Source organism: Lipophrys pholis (assembly GCF_963383615.2).
Source record: "Lipophrys pholis genome assembly, chromosome: 13".
Lineage (NCBI taxonomy): Eukaryota > Metazoa > Chordata > Actinopteri > Blenniiformes > Blenniidae > Lipophrys > Lipophrys pholis.
In genome coordinates this window covers 24,453,463-24,469,778 of record NC_137632.1, presented here as the reverse complement: position 1 = coordinate 24,469,778, position 16,316 = coordinate 24,453,463, and the positions used below count along the sequence as shown (strand labels likewise).

General features: G+C 46.0%; 1 protein-coding gene across 1 annotated transcript in view; it reads right to left on the bottom strand.

Annotated features, from left to right (window-relative positions):
• dgkh (diacylglycerol kinase, eta) overlaps positions 1 to 16,316 on the bottom strand; it is a 60,165-nt gene that overhangs the window by 14,272 nt on the left and 29,577 nt on the right. Inside the window, exons 5-15 of the mRNA XM_080478936.1 lie at positions 14,906 to 15,038; positions 10,349 to 10,455; positions 9,360 to 9,485; positions 8,079 to 8,181; positions 6,038 to 6,200; positions 5,560 to 5,668; positions 4,627 to 4,848; positions 3,081 to 3,172; positions 2,799 to 2,898; positions 2,323 to 2,680; positions 1,562 to 1,684 (exon numbers count right to left, since the gene is read on the bottom strand). Of these exons, the coding sequence (XP_080335062.1) occupies positions 1,562 to 1,684; positions 2,323 to 2,680; positions 2,799 to 2,898; positions 3,081 to 3,172; positions 4,627 to 4,848; positions 5,560 to 5,668; positions 6,038 to 6,200; positions 8,079 to 8,181; positions 9,360 to 9,485; positions 10,349 to 10,455; positions 14,906 to 15,038 (1,636 nt within the window). The remainder of the gene's footprint in view (positions 1 to 1,561; positions 1,685 to 2,322; positions 2,681 to 2,798; positions 2,899 to 3,080; positions 3,173 to 4,626; positions 4,849 to 5,559; positions 5,669 to 6,037; positions 6,201 to 8,078; positions 8,182 to 9,359; positions 9,486 to 10,348; positions 10,456 to 14,905; positions 15,039 to 16,316) is intronic.

Sequence of the window (16,316 nt, the reverse complement as noted above, 5' to 3'; positions counted from 1 at the left end):
AACATTTCTAAATTAGTAATAGTAAATAAGTTTCTAACTGAAGCCTCTTGTGTCTGTTTTTTTTTTTTTTTTTTAATGATTTATCACACTTTATTAATCTATTTTCGGGAACTTTCTTTTCCCCACGACGCACTGTGCGATTTCAAACCGTCCCAGACGAAAGATAGCAATCGCCGCTCCAAGTGGCACTGTGAGAACGGCCGTTGTCACGGCGACCAAAGACAATCCGCAATCAAATTCTGACAGTGGTCAGAAACCTGTGGTGATGGTGACGCGACCTGCGTCAACTAACGAACCAATAGAAAGGCAGAAGCAAGCGGGACGTAAACAAAAACTTCTCTCCAAAAACACATAAATGCACAGAATTCACGTTTCTCTAGTTCCTTTTCTCGTGGATGGACGGCGGCGCACGTCTGTGTCGACCTCAGCTGAATCGCCGGCGGCGCCCCGGCTTGTTTTCGTGGCGCGGCTGAACAGCAGAAGCCAATTTGCAGTGTCGGTACATGAAACTTCGAACCTGACAACCGTCACCAGGAGCAACAGTGGAGACGGAGGCGAACGCCTCCTTGTCTCGTACCGGCTGGAAAATGTGTGGAAGGAAGGAAGCGGGCCCGTGGTAAACAGGAAGAAGTTCAGCCTCCGAGACAATAACCACATCCTGCGGGCCGCCGCGCTCACACCCACACGGACGCACGCTGGATACGGATCATCCGCAGACCTCCGCAGCTCCAGTTTCTACGTTCACTGGAGACAAGCAGCCTGGTTCGACGGGGGAACATCACAGGAGAGGAGGAGAATCTATTCTCGCGCTAATCCCTCAGTTTATTTATGACGGGAAAGGTGATTTGTGTCAGCAGCGCTTTTTTTTTTTCCTTCTTCTTCTTTACAGTAGCTCTGGTGCTGCAGTTTACTCGCCACAAGAGGGCGTGAGTCACATCCTCTGTACAGAAAGGAGTGAAATCTGAACTGAACCTGGTTTCTGTTGTGTGAAATAACAGGAGAGGCAAGTCAAATATTCACTTGTGCTCATCTGCTGATCAATCTTGTTGGACAAAGATGGATTATTTTGAGGCGACCTGTATTGTATATTGCACATCTGTGGTGTATATTGGGCATTTTTCAGGGTGTCTGTTGTACTATATATTGCACATTTCTGCTTTCTTAATTCCCATTTTCCAATCTAGTTCCGCTGTTTCCCCGGGCGACGTTATTTAATTTAGTCCATGTTTTTGTTTATGTATGTTTTTCCTCCCTGTATCTTAACTCTTACTCTCATTTCTCCCAGTTTTAATACATATAATTATTTATTTTTTTGACTGATTATATTTCAGTTTTCTTTATATCTTCCTGCTGTTATTGCTGTTCAACATTATCTTCATCTGTGAAAGGTTCCATATAAATCTATTTGACCTACTTACTTATTTACTATATTGTACTTTCTTTTTCCTTTGTGTTTCTTGGTGGTTTGGCCGGATCGGAGCCTCTTTTGCGTTCCGCTTTTGGCCCACAGGCCTCATGTTTGACACCCCTGCTTTAGAAGTGAGAGAAGGCAAAGTCCTACCCTCCAGCTCCTTGGTGTCCTCGTCCTTCTCGCTGTCTCTGTTCTCCTCCTCGCTGTCCTTCCTGAACTCCACGGGCGACGGGAGCTCGGTGTCGTCCGTGTGTGCGTTCTGCTCGTCCACCACTGGACACACAAAACACAGATTATATACGTTTTCTGTGGATCAAAGTGACTATCTATCTATCTATCTATCTATCTATCTATCTATCTATCTATCTATCTATCTATCTATCTATCTATCTATCCTATTGTTTCATAGTGTGTACCTCTCTGCCTGCTCGATGATCATAAGTATATTTCAGGGTGTGTGTATCATGGTGTGTACCTCTCTCGGCCTGCTCGATGATCATGAGTATATTTCAGGGTGTGTGTATCATGGTGTGTACCTCTCTCGGTCTGCTCGATGATCATGAGTATATTTCAGGGTGTGTGTATCAGGGTGTGTGTATCATGGTGTGTACCTCTCTCGGTCTGCTCGATGATCATGAGTATATTTCAGGGTGTGTGTATCATGGTGTGTACCTCTCTCGGTCTGCTCGATGATCATGAGTATATTTCAGGGTGTGTGTATCAGGGTGTGTGTATCAGGGTGTGTGTATCATGGTGTGTACCTCTCTCAGCCTGCTCGATGATCATGAGTATATTTCAGGGTGTGTGTATCATGGTGTGTACCTCTCTCGGCCTGCTCGATGATCATGAGTATATTTCAGGGTGTGTGTATCAGGGTGTGTGTATCAGGGTGTGTGTATCATGGTGTGTACCTCTCTCGGCCTGCTCGATGATCTGTCGCACTGCTTTCTTCAGACTGTTCGCCCGAAGCATCAGCTGCTCTCTGCACCTGAACAGCTGATGCGGCGACCCCGCTCCCCTTCCTCCCCTCCCTCCCCTCCCTCCTTTCTCCGTCTCCTCCTCCTCCAGCTTCCTCTTGGGCTCCGTCAGGCTCTCCTCGCTGGCCTCCTCCTCGTCCCCCTCCTCTTCCTCCTCCTCCTCCTCTTCCTCCTCCTCCTCCTGCTCCTCCTCCACGATGGGCGGCGTGGCGTGCGGGAGCTGAGGCAGCGCCTGGCACTCGGCGTTGAGGGTCTGCAGCAGCGAGTCCAGCTTGTCGTTCAGGATGGCACACTGCGGGACACAGAGGAGGACAGACGGTGAAGGACGGGGCGGGGCGGGGCGGGGCGGGGCGGCGTCCCTCAGCGAGTCGCCGCTAGTCCAACACGTGTCGTCGCGGCGCCGCGCTCACTTTTAAAGACATGGTGTCGCAGTCTTCCACGTTCTCCGTGCTTTTCTCATACGCTTTCCCCACTTTGGCAACGAAGTCCTTCACGGTTTCACACAGGATCCTAGAACCCAGGAGGAAACATCAGGACCTCATGGTGAATCAAACCAGGTAGAATTAGCATTTATCATACTCTGTTTTTACGTTTAACAAAAAATCGAGTTCATAAAATGAACACTTGACCCCCCCCCCCCCCCCCCCCCCCCACTATAAAATATTCCATGTAAGTAGTTTAAAGTCTGGTACTTGGCAGAGGAGATGACCACCGAGTGCTGCTCGGAGTTGAGGATCTTGGTGAGGTGAGCGGCCACCGAGTCTTCGTAGGCTGCGATGTGAAACTGCAGAGAGGAAAGTAGAGACACGAGTTAGAGGGATTCATGGGACAATATGTTGACTTTTCATAAAACCTTGAAGTATCGATGGTAAAAATACCAGTCGAGCACGAAAATCTCATCTTTCTGTCAGGTTTTCTATGTGACTGTAGCGGCATTTGTTTTGTCGGTTTTAAGTTGTTTGCAATAACTCAGACCTCTATTATGTTCACAGTGGATTTTATGACTTGAGGGCTGACGTTATTTATAATAAAACAAAACTTGAAATATTTCTATGTTTGTGTAGTAAATCTAAACTATATTAAAGTTTTCGCTCTTTTTGCATGGGATTTTATTTTGTCAGACTCAAATGTAGACGTGTTGGTTTTCATATGCTAAAACAATCCTCTGATTAAAATATCCTGTTATATCGTCAATTATAGCAATTTTTTTAATTTAGCTATTAGTTTCCACTTATACAATAATCAATTAATTTAAACATGTTAGAACTTTTATGTTAAGACAAATTATCTGATATAAAGGTATAAGTAAATTACATATAATGTTTAAACAATTAACTATACATAATATACAATAAATATAATAAAGTACAATTGTGATTAAGGAAGGATATTACAAATAATTGCCTATATATATATTCTATTACAATTGCCCAAGAAAATCTATGTTTGGTCTTCATCAACATGTAGTTTTTGACAATATCAAAAATATACCTACATAAATTACTTGAAATATCCATATATACAATTTACATGGATAGAAATGTATACCCACACATATACCCACATTTGAAAATATACAGTATGTAAGAACATATCCTCACACTCGACTTTATATCGTCACATGTTCGGTACATTTTAACCTCAGGTGGTGCAATCACAGATATTCTGAGCTGATAATATAAAGTTACACAATCAGCCATCAGAGGAAAAATCAACAACAAGACTCCAGATTAGGATCCAAATTTCTCTTCTGGTTTTAAATATTTCACATTATTTGTACATTATCAGTTACTTAATCCAAGCATATCGATTATTCAGTTTTTTTTTTTGTGGGTTTTAAATTTGCATACCAGTTAACAGCCGCCATATCCTGTCTCATCGTTTCTTGAAACAGTGCAATAAATACCTATTCTATTCTATTCTATTCTATTCTATTCTGTCTTGAACTCTGGTCTCACACATAGACGAGGCTGACTGTTGAAGCATCACTTCCATCTTCAGGAACATCGTCGTTTCCCTCATTAACATCAGTAAAAACTCGCGCTCTGTGGGAACTTTTCACTTTCCCTTCCCAGTTCTGAACCTGAGCTGAGGCCCTGTGAAAATGTCAGGCAGCGCTGGCAGCGTCTCCCTCCTCCTCCTCCTCCTCCTTCTCCTCCTCCTCCTCCTCCTCCTGCTGGGCCTGATGGGGCCCGCTGAGGCGTGTGAACGTCTGTCAGCTCGACGTGAGCTCAGTACCTGGCAGTCGTCGGCGCCCTCAGGCGTGGTGGGGCAGCTGTGTTTGGGCGGGATCTTGATCTCATAGGTCATGATGCTCCAGCGGTCCAGCATCTTGGTGCTGGCTCGCTCAAGCTTCTCCAGGATCTGCGGCAGCTGGGTGTCGTCGTCGCAGGACGGACCCCAGCCCAGAACCCGGGCCAGGTCGTTGCCCGTGCCCAAAGGAAGGACGCCCAGCTGGCACTGAGACGCGGGGAGAGGGAGCGTCAGACTGGGAGAATGCGTTTACCTCATGTGACTCCACAAGAACCACAACGGCTGATCTCTCATGTTTCTGACGTCTTCAGTGTTTCAAGGAACACAAATACAGATCTTTAAGACAAGTTTATCAACCTCAGGGTTGCAGGATGTCAACAGGAGACATCAGGACAAAACCCAGAGATTTAGGCCCCCGTTTCCACGGCAACGATTTCACGTAAAACACACAAAGACATTTGTAGCGTTTTGGATGTCCGTTCACCACTGTTGACCGTTTCACCAAGCCACTGAAAACGCAACTTTTTGAGAACGGGTCCCAGGGTAGGACTCTGTGTCCGTGAAAACGGAGGGGGGAACGTACATTTTTGAAAATGCTTCAAATCCGTCTCCATGGAAACGAGGGAAATGGGCAACTTTTTAGAAACGTTCCAACACCGTCTCCATGGAAACAGGGGGAAAACACAACTTTTTAGTTTAGTGGCCCAACGTGATCGCTGTAGTTTCGGGTGTTTTCGGGGGAACAAACATCGTTTTCAAACGGGACACAAAAACTTGAAGCGCTGTCGTGTAAACGGGACTTTAGTAAATAAATGAATCAATCCAAGATGGATGATGGGTTGAATAAGTTTTCTTTTAACTTTAACGACCCTCACGTCTTGTGTGAACTTCTACCACCGCTGATCACCGCGCTCTCACCTGTTTGTGTAGATTGAGCTTGTCGATCTCAGACAGGACCCATCCCACGCTGCCGTCGCCGCCGCACACCAGGATCCGGAAATTATCGAACTTCTGAAACAGGCGCAGGCTGACGAAGACACACAGAAACTCTTCTGTCACTTCTGACATACTTACAGTGCACGTTGTCACTTGTCATCACCGACGTTTACGACAGAGAAAAGTTATTAGGTTTAAATTTAAAGGTTATCACGGCACTATTTTACTGGTCCAGATGAAAATGGACTGTATGTGGCCTTTGAGCACGCCTGGGTTATTCTATAAATATGTGAATGTGTGACTGCCATGGACGACATTTTGGACTTTATCAGTATCTGGCCCCACGGCAACAGGAAAATCTGAAATTGCTCAAATTTACATTTGACTGTCCGTTTCGACGTTTTGCTTCCCGTCACTTAACCCCCCCCCCGCCGAAGCCATTTGAAGCCGCTCTCCTCACCCGAGGTGCGGCCCTCCGTTGACCAGGTCGAAGACTTGAGCCGGGTTCAGGAGCTGCTTGAAGCGCCGCAGGAACTTCACGCCCTGGTTGTCGCCGCTCTTGGAGTTGACGAAGACCAGGAGAGGACTGGCACACGAGGGCGGACAGGTGGCCTTCCAGAAGCCTGCGGAGAAGCCAGGCGGAGCGCACGGCTCAATCAGGGCAGCTCGCTCGTACACAGGCCGACTCCACAGAGTCACATTTACAGCAAACTAACCCGAGAAACTGAAAACTGATTTATTAGGATTTAGGGAATAATCTTGGTATATAAGGGAGCAAATGAAATTGTTGGAAAGTGGCAGAACCGACCATAATGACAAGTTCTTAATGATTTACAGCTTTAAAAATGTTTCTAAAACAGTTGGAATGTCCTGTTGTTCTTACTGGATAAATACATATAATATTAGGAGATTATGTTAGAAATTTACTAATGATTTATGATCAAAAGTCATGGGGTTACAGTGTGTGTGTGTGTGTGTGTGTGTGTGTGTGTGTGTGTGTGTGTGTGTGTGTGTGTGTGTGTGTGTGTGTGTGTGTGTGTGTGTGTGCGTGCTCCAGGATCAGTTTCTTTGTCTTAAAGCAACACATATGCACATAGATACACGAGTGCTGCAATACTAAGGATGTAATGCAGCAAGTTGCTGTGTTTACAGCTTAATTTGACACACACACACGCACACGCACACGCACACGCACACACACACACACACACACTGCTCCTCTCTCCAGAATCTTGTCAAGAGAAGGATGGAGACGGAGGAAGGAGGGAGTGTGAGGAGAGGAATGAGAGGAAGGGGAGGAAGGAGGGAGGAAGGAGAGAAGAAGGAGGGAGTGTGAGGAGAGGAGGGGAGGCAGTCACGATGCTCTGGCACGTGCTCCACCACCCCCCACCCCCCACCCATCTCTGCATGTGTTTAGGCGGAGGGGGATCCTGCATGTGAGACGATGCAAACCGACGGAGGAAGACAAAGAACAGTGTTTTTCCTTTCTCTTCCTCCATTCGTCATTTTGTACGTTTTTATTTTAACATCCACATCATTCATATTTATTGATGCTCCATTCTTCTTTTTTCTATTTTCATCTATCACTAATTAGCGCATGCTTTTGTGTGTGTGTGTGTGTGTGTGTGTGTGTGTGTGTGTGTGTGTGTGTGTGTGTGTGTGTGTGTGTGTGTGTGTGTGTGTGTGTGTGTGAGTGTGTGTGTGAGAGAGAGAGAGAGACTGGCTCCAGCAGCATTAATCCTATCACGCATGCTTTTCTGAATCTGTCTCTCAGGTGCTAATCACACACACACACACACACACACACACACACACACACACACACACACACACACACGCTCACACACTCACATGAGAAACTCATGTACACAAACACACCCATACAAACAATCACATAACACACACACACACACACACACACACACACACACACACACACACACACACACACACACACACACACACACACACACACACACACACACACACACAGGTCTATTTTTAGCGGGGCGTGTGTCAACCTGTCAGGTGGGGCTATTTTTAAACTTCCTGGAACAAACGTCTCGGCCTTCACACTTGATTAACACCTTTCACGCTCTGCGGGAGTATTACTGCTCAGACCTGTTGGCGGGAGTACTGCAGAGGGTTGACGAAAAAAAATGTATTTTATAAAAAAAATCATGAATTTAATTATCATTTTAAAAACACCGGTGCGTTTTGGGTTGGTTCTCCTGAAGCGTTGTGTTTGGTCTGAAACTGAGGTCTGAGTTCTGGACCGGGGGCTGCAGGAACACGTCACCCGTCTCTCGCTGCTGTTTTCATGCTCCAGCAAGTTAACAAGAGGGGTGGGCGGCGAGAAAACAGGGACATTTAGTGTGTGCTTGAACGGTTTCAGGAGGAGTCGTCCCAACAGGTCGCCACCACGCCGCCACAGAAATGGAAAGATTGCTCACAGACATTGAACTCTGCCCCCCGCAGGTGATTCCGAGTGTGTCGCCTACCGTCTGAGTCGATGCTGTTCAGCGCCGTCGGGGGAATGATGGAGACTTTGCATTGGCCGAGAGGACACTTGCGAGGATACAGGTCCATACAGGCTGTGTGCACCTAAGAAAAACCAACAACAAAACCCACAAGAATTTGGTTAAAACAGTTTATATCGGTGATATCTGCCATGACAGATAGCAAACTAGCATTAGCCTCAATCCCATGCTGTCAGGGTGAGTTTGTAAAAACACCCATAATGCAACAGCGATAGGAGAAGGTTTTTTTGAGCATTTCACTTTATTTTGAAACAGGTTTCTTTAAAATTGGCTTTATTTTGAGATTGTCAACACTTTATGTAGTAATTGTTGAAACCCTATGAAAAAATGTTTCTGCTTTCGTGCAAAAGGCACAAAATAATGCATTACCATTTTTGGCCACTAGTGGATGCTGTTTGTTTTTTATGGAATAAAACCACACACACATAGAGAACAATGGGCTTGAAAAATTCACATTTTCAGTGACTTCGAGCACCGCTGTCATGTAAACATATATATATATTTACAAATTTTCTTGGATATATATATCCAAGAAAATTTGTAAAAACACCATATAAAAATGTTTTTTTATTTTTTATTATACTCTTACACCAGTGTCTACAACCCGTCCTCCTCCTTGTACTTTGTAAAAAACATATTTTTGAACCACTTTTTGAATTGGGTCTCCAGTTAGAACAACCATCAGTTTTTTTTTTAATGTTTGGAGGAAGTTGGTTGTTTATTGCTTTAAATATCATTTGTGTTGTCTAAAGTGAAACTGAACCCATCACCATTATCCACACTTGTGAGGACAAAATGCGAAAAGAGGAATAAAAATCGGAATCACCCAAGACAGTGAGCAGTCGGCCACACGAAACGCCACCGTGCTTGTACGACAACAAATGCTGAGTCACTGTTGGGGAAATCCTGTCATTTCCACTGACAGATGACATGTTTGCATGCTGAGTGTGAGTGCATCTTGTGCAAATACATCTCATCTTCTCGCATTCGGTGAACGTCGGGAAAACCTTTGCTCTGCGTTTATGGTGCCCGAAATATGACTCAGTAATCAGGCGAATCGCTAAAAGGTTTGATTTTGATGATGAAACTTTACATTCTTGGCGTGATTTCTCATTGCGGAACAATCCATGAAATATAATCCACAACTGCATGTTTTGCAAAGCCTAACTCAGACAAATAGCCCCGTGCATCCTGTTGAATGTGCAGAATTTTGAGACTGTGCACAGGCGGCGGGAGTCTTACCATAGCTTTGCACCACAGGCAGCGCCAGTCCTGCAGCCTCAGGACGCTGCCGCACGTCTTATCGCACACGGCACACTTGGCACTGACCGGCAGGTTGCCCTCCAACCATTGGTGAGGCATCGCGATCTGGAGAGCACACACACACACACACACACGCACACACACACACAAACGTGTCAAACGTGGGTAAAACCGGGTCGTGGGATGACCTAATAAACGATTTTAATGTTTCTGTGCTTTCTTATTCTTCACTTGTGTTGCAGGATGTGAACGTTTATGTGAAAATGGAAAACTTTCGCAGCGTTTCTGGGGTCAGTTTTACACAACGTTGACACTCGGGGCGACTGAAAACACAACTTTTTGAAAGTATATCCCAAGGTTTTTTGAAAACGCCCCAAATCCATCTCCGTGGAAACAGGAGAAAACGCAACTTTTTGAGATTGCTACAAATCCGTCTCCGTGGAAACGAGACAAAATGCTACTTTCTGAGAATGCTACGTCTCCGTGGAAACAGAAGAAAACGCAACTTTTTGAGATTGCTACAAATCCGTGTCTGTGGAAATGCAACTTTTCGAAAACGCCATGACTTAGTATCTGTGGAAAATGGGAGAAAACGCAAAAATGCCACTTTTTGAAAACGCTCCGTATCCGTGGAAACGGGGAAAAACTCAACTTCTTGAGAACGCCTCGGCTCAATTTCAGTGGAAACGGGACAAAACATAACTTTTTGACATTGCTCCTCCTCTTGCGTCTGTGGGAACGGGGAAAACGCAACTTTTTTGAAAAAATACCTCCTCTGCACATGTGTGAGCAGATGGATACGCTAACTACATCACTTTCAGTGTTTCCGCTGCTTCTGCCGAGACATTTGTTTTCAAAACGTTGCAGCGTAAACGCAAAACTTTCCTGAAACCCAAACGATGCGTTGTCACTTGAAACTGCATCGTGTAAACGGGACCTTTCATGAAGGAATGAATCCATGAACTCACCCCGTCCTCATCCTCGATGATGTCCTTCCCTATGGAGGCCAGCGTGGTCCATTTACAGTTGTTAGTGGCTCTGACGGCGCAGCGTTTGTGGGCTTTGAATTTGCACACTGAAAAAAAAAAAAGAAGAAGAACAAAATCAATATTTCTATGACATCTAGTGAGAAACATTTGATTCGTATGAGGACAAAATACAACAATACCCTCTCGCTATTTCTTAAAATTATTATTATTATTATGTCACAGTTTTATTTCTCGAAAGGTGAAATAAACTTCACAAGAAGCACATGCAGCAACGATTCTGAACAGTAGAAGACGCTCTCGGATCTGGAGAACAGTTTTGCATTTTTTGAAAACTTTTAGAAGTCGTTCACCCGGAACCTCTGACACAACAACGTTTCTAAACGCTCGGACTCCATTCCCGTGTAAATGGGCGAAAACAACACTTTCTGGAAACATTGCCGTGGAAACGCAAATGAAACGGGAAGTCAGAACGATGCATTTTCACTTGCGGTGGCGCCTGTGTGCGGACAATTAAAAAAAAAAAAAAAAAAGAAGCCATTAATTACTAAGACTTTACACTTTATTGTGCACGAAGCCTCGTCTGTTTCCGCACGCTAAGAATAGCGGACAGTGATGCATGATTCAGCAACGGACACACCCGGGAAAAGTACACAGATGTAATAAATCAAGCGCTAATTAGATGTCAGCAGGCGTAATTACTAACCTCTCTCCAAAAAAAGAAACGTCCCTCATTTGCATATTTATGCGGAAACAGATTTACATTCAAATCTACCTGCTGCTCCGTCTGGAGTTCTGTGTGAACATTCCACTCGCGATTCAGATTCCCTGCATGTTTCCGCGGCATCACTTTGTCGGCAGGTGAAAGTCAAACCCGGCTTAATGTAATCGGCTGTAACCCTTAGCAACTGAGCGGGCGCACGAGGACAAAGCGGGCCACCCACATTGTCTCCGAAGCCACAGGTGGTTAACGTGGCGCTCGGCCCCCCGATTGGTTAACGCCAGTGAAGCGCCGCTGATGAAAAAGAGTTGGAAACATTCATCATGGCTGATTGCCTGATAAATCAAGAGGTTCCGTGCCGAGGGTCCGAGCGCCCCTTCGTGTTTGAGCTGCACGCTATCAGGTGAGTATGCTTCGCACCACAAAGTTGAGTTTAGCAATGTGATTTCCAAACACTTAAGTAACCTACTACGTCACTCGGCAGGGCGCAGACCTTCGCCAACGCCATTTGTTTGTGGAACTGAGTTAGCATCGCCAGCATGATAGCCGTTAGCTCATATCGATGCTTAATTTGTCATTGCAGTCCAAGTAGCAGCAGAGCCAGCACGACTCTGGGTATCAACCATCAAACTCAGCTTGAAGTAAACGGAAATAAAAAGAGCTAGTGGGGCGCTGGCGTGAAGGCCTCACCACCAAGACCGTCTATCTCCGTATGTTTGGAGGATTACATCAGCAATGACCCAGGCTGCTATTTAGAATTGCTCACGTCTTAATTTTCCCGTTCGCGGGAGGGTAAAGTGTGATGGGATCTTGAGAATAACGGCATATTTCTGCACCTCGTTTGTGAAAGAACAGAGGCGAAGTGACACCATTTTTTTTTTTTTTTGCTTAATTTAGGCTGGTACAAAGAGTCAGCGACAGGCAAGGAGATCATAATGAGCACCATCTGCATATCCTCCCGTTCTAATTTTGCTAATGTTCCCCTGTGACGGCGTGCGTGCGGGTCTCGGCCCATGTATGTGCGCGAACATGTGCGCTGTGTACGTGTGAAGGCGGTGAGAGCCTCTCCACTCAAGGCTCATTATCCCTGACAATGATGCCCTCTCGTATTCAAAGCAGGAGGCAAAGGAGACAGATGTAGAGAGATGGAGAGAGAGAGAGGGAGAGAGAGAGAGAGAGAGAGAGAGAGAGAGAGAGAGAGAGAGAGAGAGAGAGAGAGAGAGACACTGAATCATCTGTGTGGCATCAAGTGTTGGGAATGACGCGTCATCGGGTTTCTGAAACACCACTATTTTTGGTAGGAACATGCTGATAACTGATGACGATTATGAAATTAACACGACTTTTTTAGTTTTAAGTGAGCTAACGTCCAGATTGTAGAGCATCTTCCTCCACTAACATCAAGATTATAGAGCATCTCCCTCTAACATCCATATTAGTAGAGCATCTTCCTCCCACTAACATTCACATTATAGAGCATCTTCCTCCAGCATCCAGATTATAAAGCATCTTCCTCCCACTAACATTCACATTATAGAGCATCTTCCTCCAGCATCCAGATTATAAAGCATCTTCCTCCCACTAACATTCACATTATAGAGCATCTTCCTCCAGCATCCAGATTATAAAGCATCTTCCTCCCACTAACATCCATATTATAGAGCATCTTCCTCTAGCATCCATATTATAGAGCATCTTCCTCCCACTAACATCCAGATTATAGAGCATCTTCCTCTAACATCCAAAATACAGAGCATCTTCGTCCCACTAATCTCCAGATCATGGAGCATCTTCCTTCCACTAACATCCAGATTATAGAGCATCTTCCTCCCACTAACATCCATATTATAGAGCATCTTCCTCTAACATCCAAAATACAGAGCATCTTCGTCCCACTAATCTCCAGATCATGGAGCATCTTCCTTCCACTAACTGATGTAACTTCATCTGAACTTAATGAGTGAATCCTCCCATCTTTTCAATCTGTGGAAGCGCCTCTGGGCGGAACCCCTGTTGCTCCCAATGGAGGTCGATCGCCTCGGAGTGTGAATGGACGAGTGTGACTGACAGTGTAAAGTGCTTCAAGACTGAAGCAGTGAAAAGATGCACCATATAAGTGAATAAACACCATTTACCCTCTTCTGGACGTCCACTGTTTCAGAATTAGTTGTAAAAAGATACTGGAGAACAATCGGTGCGTCTGCTGATGTTCTGTTTTACTCTGGCTCCTCTAACAATGTCTGACGGATGATTTGCTGCACAGACAAACAGCAGAGAGCCAGGGGACGAAAATAAGCAGAGGGTCTCTATTAAGCTCCGAGGGAAGCCAACCGAGCGGTTTTACAGCAATCAGCACAGCTTAAATTTCTCTTCGATTTTCTGCAGAGGACAGTCAGTAGGGATTGATTTGTGCTACCTAGGCCGCACAGACAGACAACTCTTCTGTCTTTCCGTCTCAATTTCACCCTGCGAGCAGAGACGCTCGCAGTCCGAGACACACCGTGTTTTCTTTCAGTCTGACTGGCGAACGCTCCGGCTATAGGCTCGGCCATTAACAGCCAGCCGTATCATGTCCTCTGATATTCTCTTAATGTTCTGCTAATGCCCTCTAACAGCGTTTAGCGGTGGACAAGATTGAGACATCGATTGTTGCTCCCGGATATGACTTTGACTTAGTTTGTAGTATATCTGTGTGGACTGCCTAATGACATGATTGTGTATGAGCGAGGGTGGGGTGACTGGAAAACAGGTTCCCGAGAGTACAGGCATTATTCATGAGTCCTCTAAGTGCCTCGTCTGAGTGCTGGAGAAGAAGGCGAGAGCAATCCCCATCTGTCCGTACATCTTCCGAAGAAATACTCATGCTATATTTACAGCTCGCTCTTGTTTCTTGCTCAGAGCCGGTTGCATTAAGCACGTTAATGTCAGTGCGTCTGTTTCTCCGGACACACAGAGACACTTGATCGATGGATATGGTACAGTGGATGTCAAAGTTTTAAAAGTCACGATTGTTGACCTTGTTACATATAGAGTGGCTGTCCTTGTTTGAGCTTCGGATCTGACTTTTAGATGGTAATGCGATACACCATCTAGTGGTACAAAGTGGTATTGCAAGTGTGGCTATCCCAGGACAAGCTTAGATCTATGTAGGAAAATTAACGAATATTGTTAAGATGATGGCAACAACGCTTCCCATTTCTCCACTGTGACCGCGAGGCTTTTTCTTTTTCACCAGGTGAATATAGACTGGGAGTCATGGCACGTTGTTATTGGCCATACACTGAGCATGTGCAGAACATGACATGGTGTGCATGTGCAGTCGCAGCGTTTCAGCCACCTCCACGCAGAGACTGAGCGTTTCCAGAGGGTTGTGTTTTCGCCCCTTTCCATGTCGACGGAGTCACGGTGTTTTCAAAAAGTTCCACCTTGAGAGCTGCTTTCGAAAGGCTGCATTTTCGGTGACTCCCGGGCACCGTTGCCATGTTAACAGACACCCATAACTAAACAAAAGTTTTGCGTTTTTCCTTGAAAACGTTGCCATGTCAACGGGCCCTCAATCACACCAAACATGACCAGTGCCGACACGCATGAGATCAAGTTTCAACTGCGCCGTCAGTCAATACGCTCACACCTTCGCGCGGTCCATTCCTCTTCACTTCAGATTGCACTGTTTGTGCTTTTGTTGCTAAAATAGTGTGACTCACACAGCTTACAATAGCAACTTCATGGTAAATATACTGGAGTGAAATCAACCACAATTAGCGTTCATTGTTGGGCTTTAAATAGCCTCTGAGTGCGGCGTTGCGTGCGTTGCTTACCTTCGCAGGAGAGGCCGTGGGAGGTGACCCCAGACAAGCTGTCTTTACAGACGTTGCAAAAGGTGGGCCGTGCATGGGAGCAGGCGTACCAGTTGTGCATCCCTGAGAAATGTTCCACATTAAACTGTGCAGTCTGGCAAAGGAGAGGTTAAAATAGGTTGGCAGCACTGGGTACGAGACAATACATCATCATGACAACAAAATGTACAACGCTGTATCGACGGAAGCCCTGTGTTTCAGACCGAAATATCGAATTCGCCACCATTTCCATGCTCACGTCACTCAATCTGTTGAATCGCGACTCCCGGATTATAATAATACGCCACTTCCCCTTCAGGTTTATTGCTCTCTTGCGATTCCTTAGAGCAAACTGGGTAAAGGAAAACCCTGCAGGACGTGCTTCAGGACTCCATGGGGGGGGGGGGGGGGGGTGGTCACCCACTTTGTGAAAGTCGGTGCCACTCTTGATTTCCAAAGAGCTCCACCTGATTGCCGAGCCTGTACGCTCCCAAACGCACCCAACTACCGAGCGAGCCCACTGTGGAGCTCATTAGGACAGCGTACTGTACCGGTGTGGGCGTTGCGTCTGCATGTCGGCGGACGCCGTTTGAGTTTCGTAGGGAGAATTTGGAGCAGGTGCCTGCAAAACTGGGACGGTTGGATTCTTTGCGCGGAGAAGGAAAAGGAGCCTTTAAATAAATAACATTGTGTTGCTGTCCTGACACTGTGCCTGTGAGTGTGTTGATGTTGTTGTTGTTACTGTTGTTGTTGTTGTTGTTGTTGTTGTTGCTGTTGTGACACACTGTGGGGTTGCTGCTGCACTGCGGTGCAGAAAAAGGGGGTGAGGGATGGGGTCTTATATAAGATTTCCCTCTCAAATCAAAGCCGTTTCAATGCAGCGCTGCTTCCTCGTTCTTCCTCCAAGAAAAACCTGTGGCGGTCAGCACAAAGCCCAGATTTACAGTCCTCAAACACTTCCTGCTGACGGAGGGAGAACTTGGAGCATTTTTCAAGATAATGATCGACAACAAGGAAGCGTGCAGGCTCGGAGACGAAGCCGTTTGCTTCACTCCAGCTGTGGAGTTGTGAGCGACTGTTCTCGGCACATGTGGGTCTGAGCCTTTCTCTTTTTTCGGGCTCCAAACTTCTGGGAATGCCCGTCTGCCTTCAGCGATGGACGGTGTGCGACACTTTAGCACTCGCGCAAACCGAGCAGGCGGCTTTAGAGCGAGAGCATCTCCAAAAGAGGATACGCCTAATCTGGGATCTATTGTTGCTGCGGCACTATCTCTTAATGGAGTGCTGGATATCTTCCCCCGTCTCCCTGCCGCACGCACGCACGCACGCACGCACGCACGCACGCACGCACGCACGCACGCACGCACGCACACACACACACACACACACACAC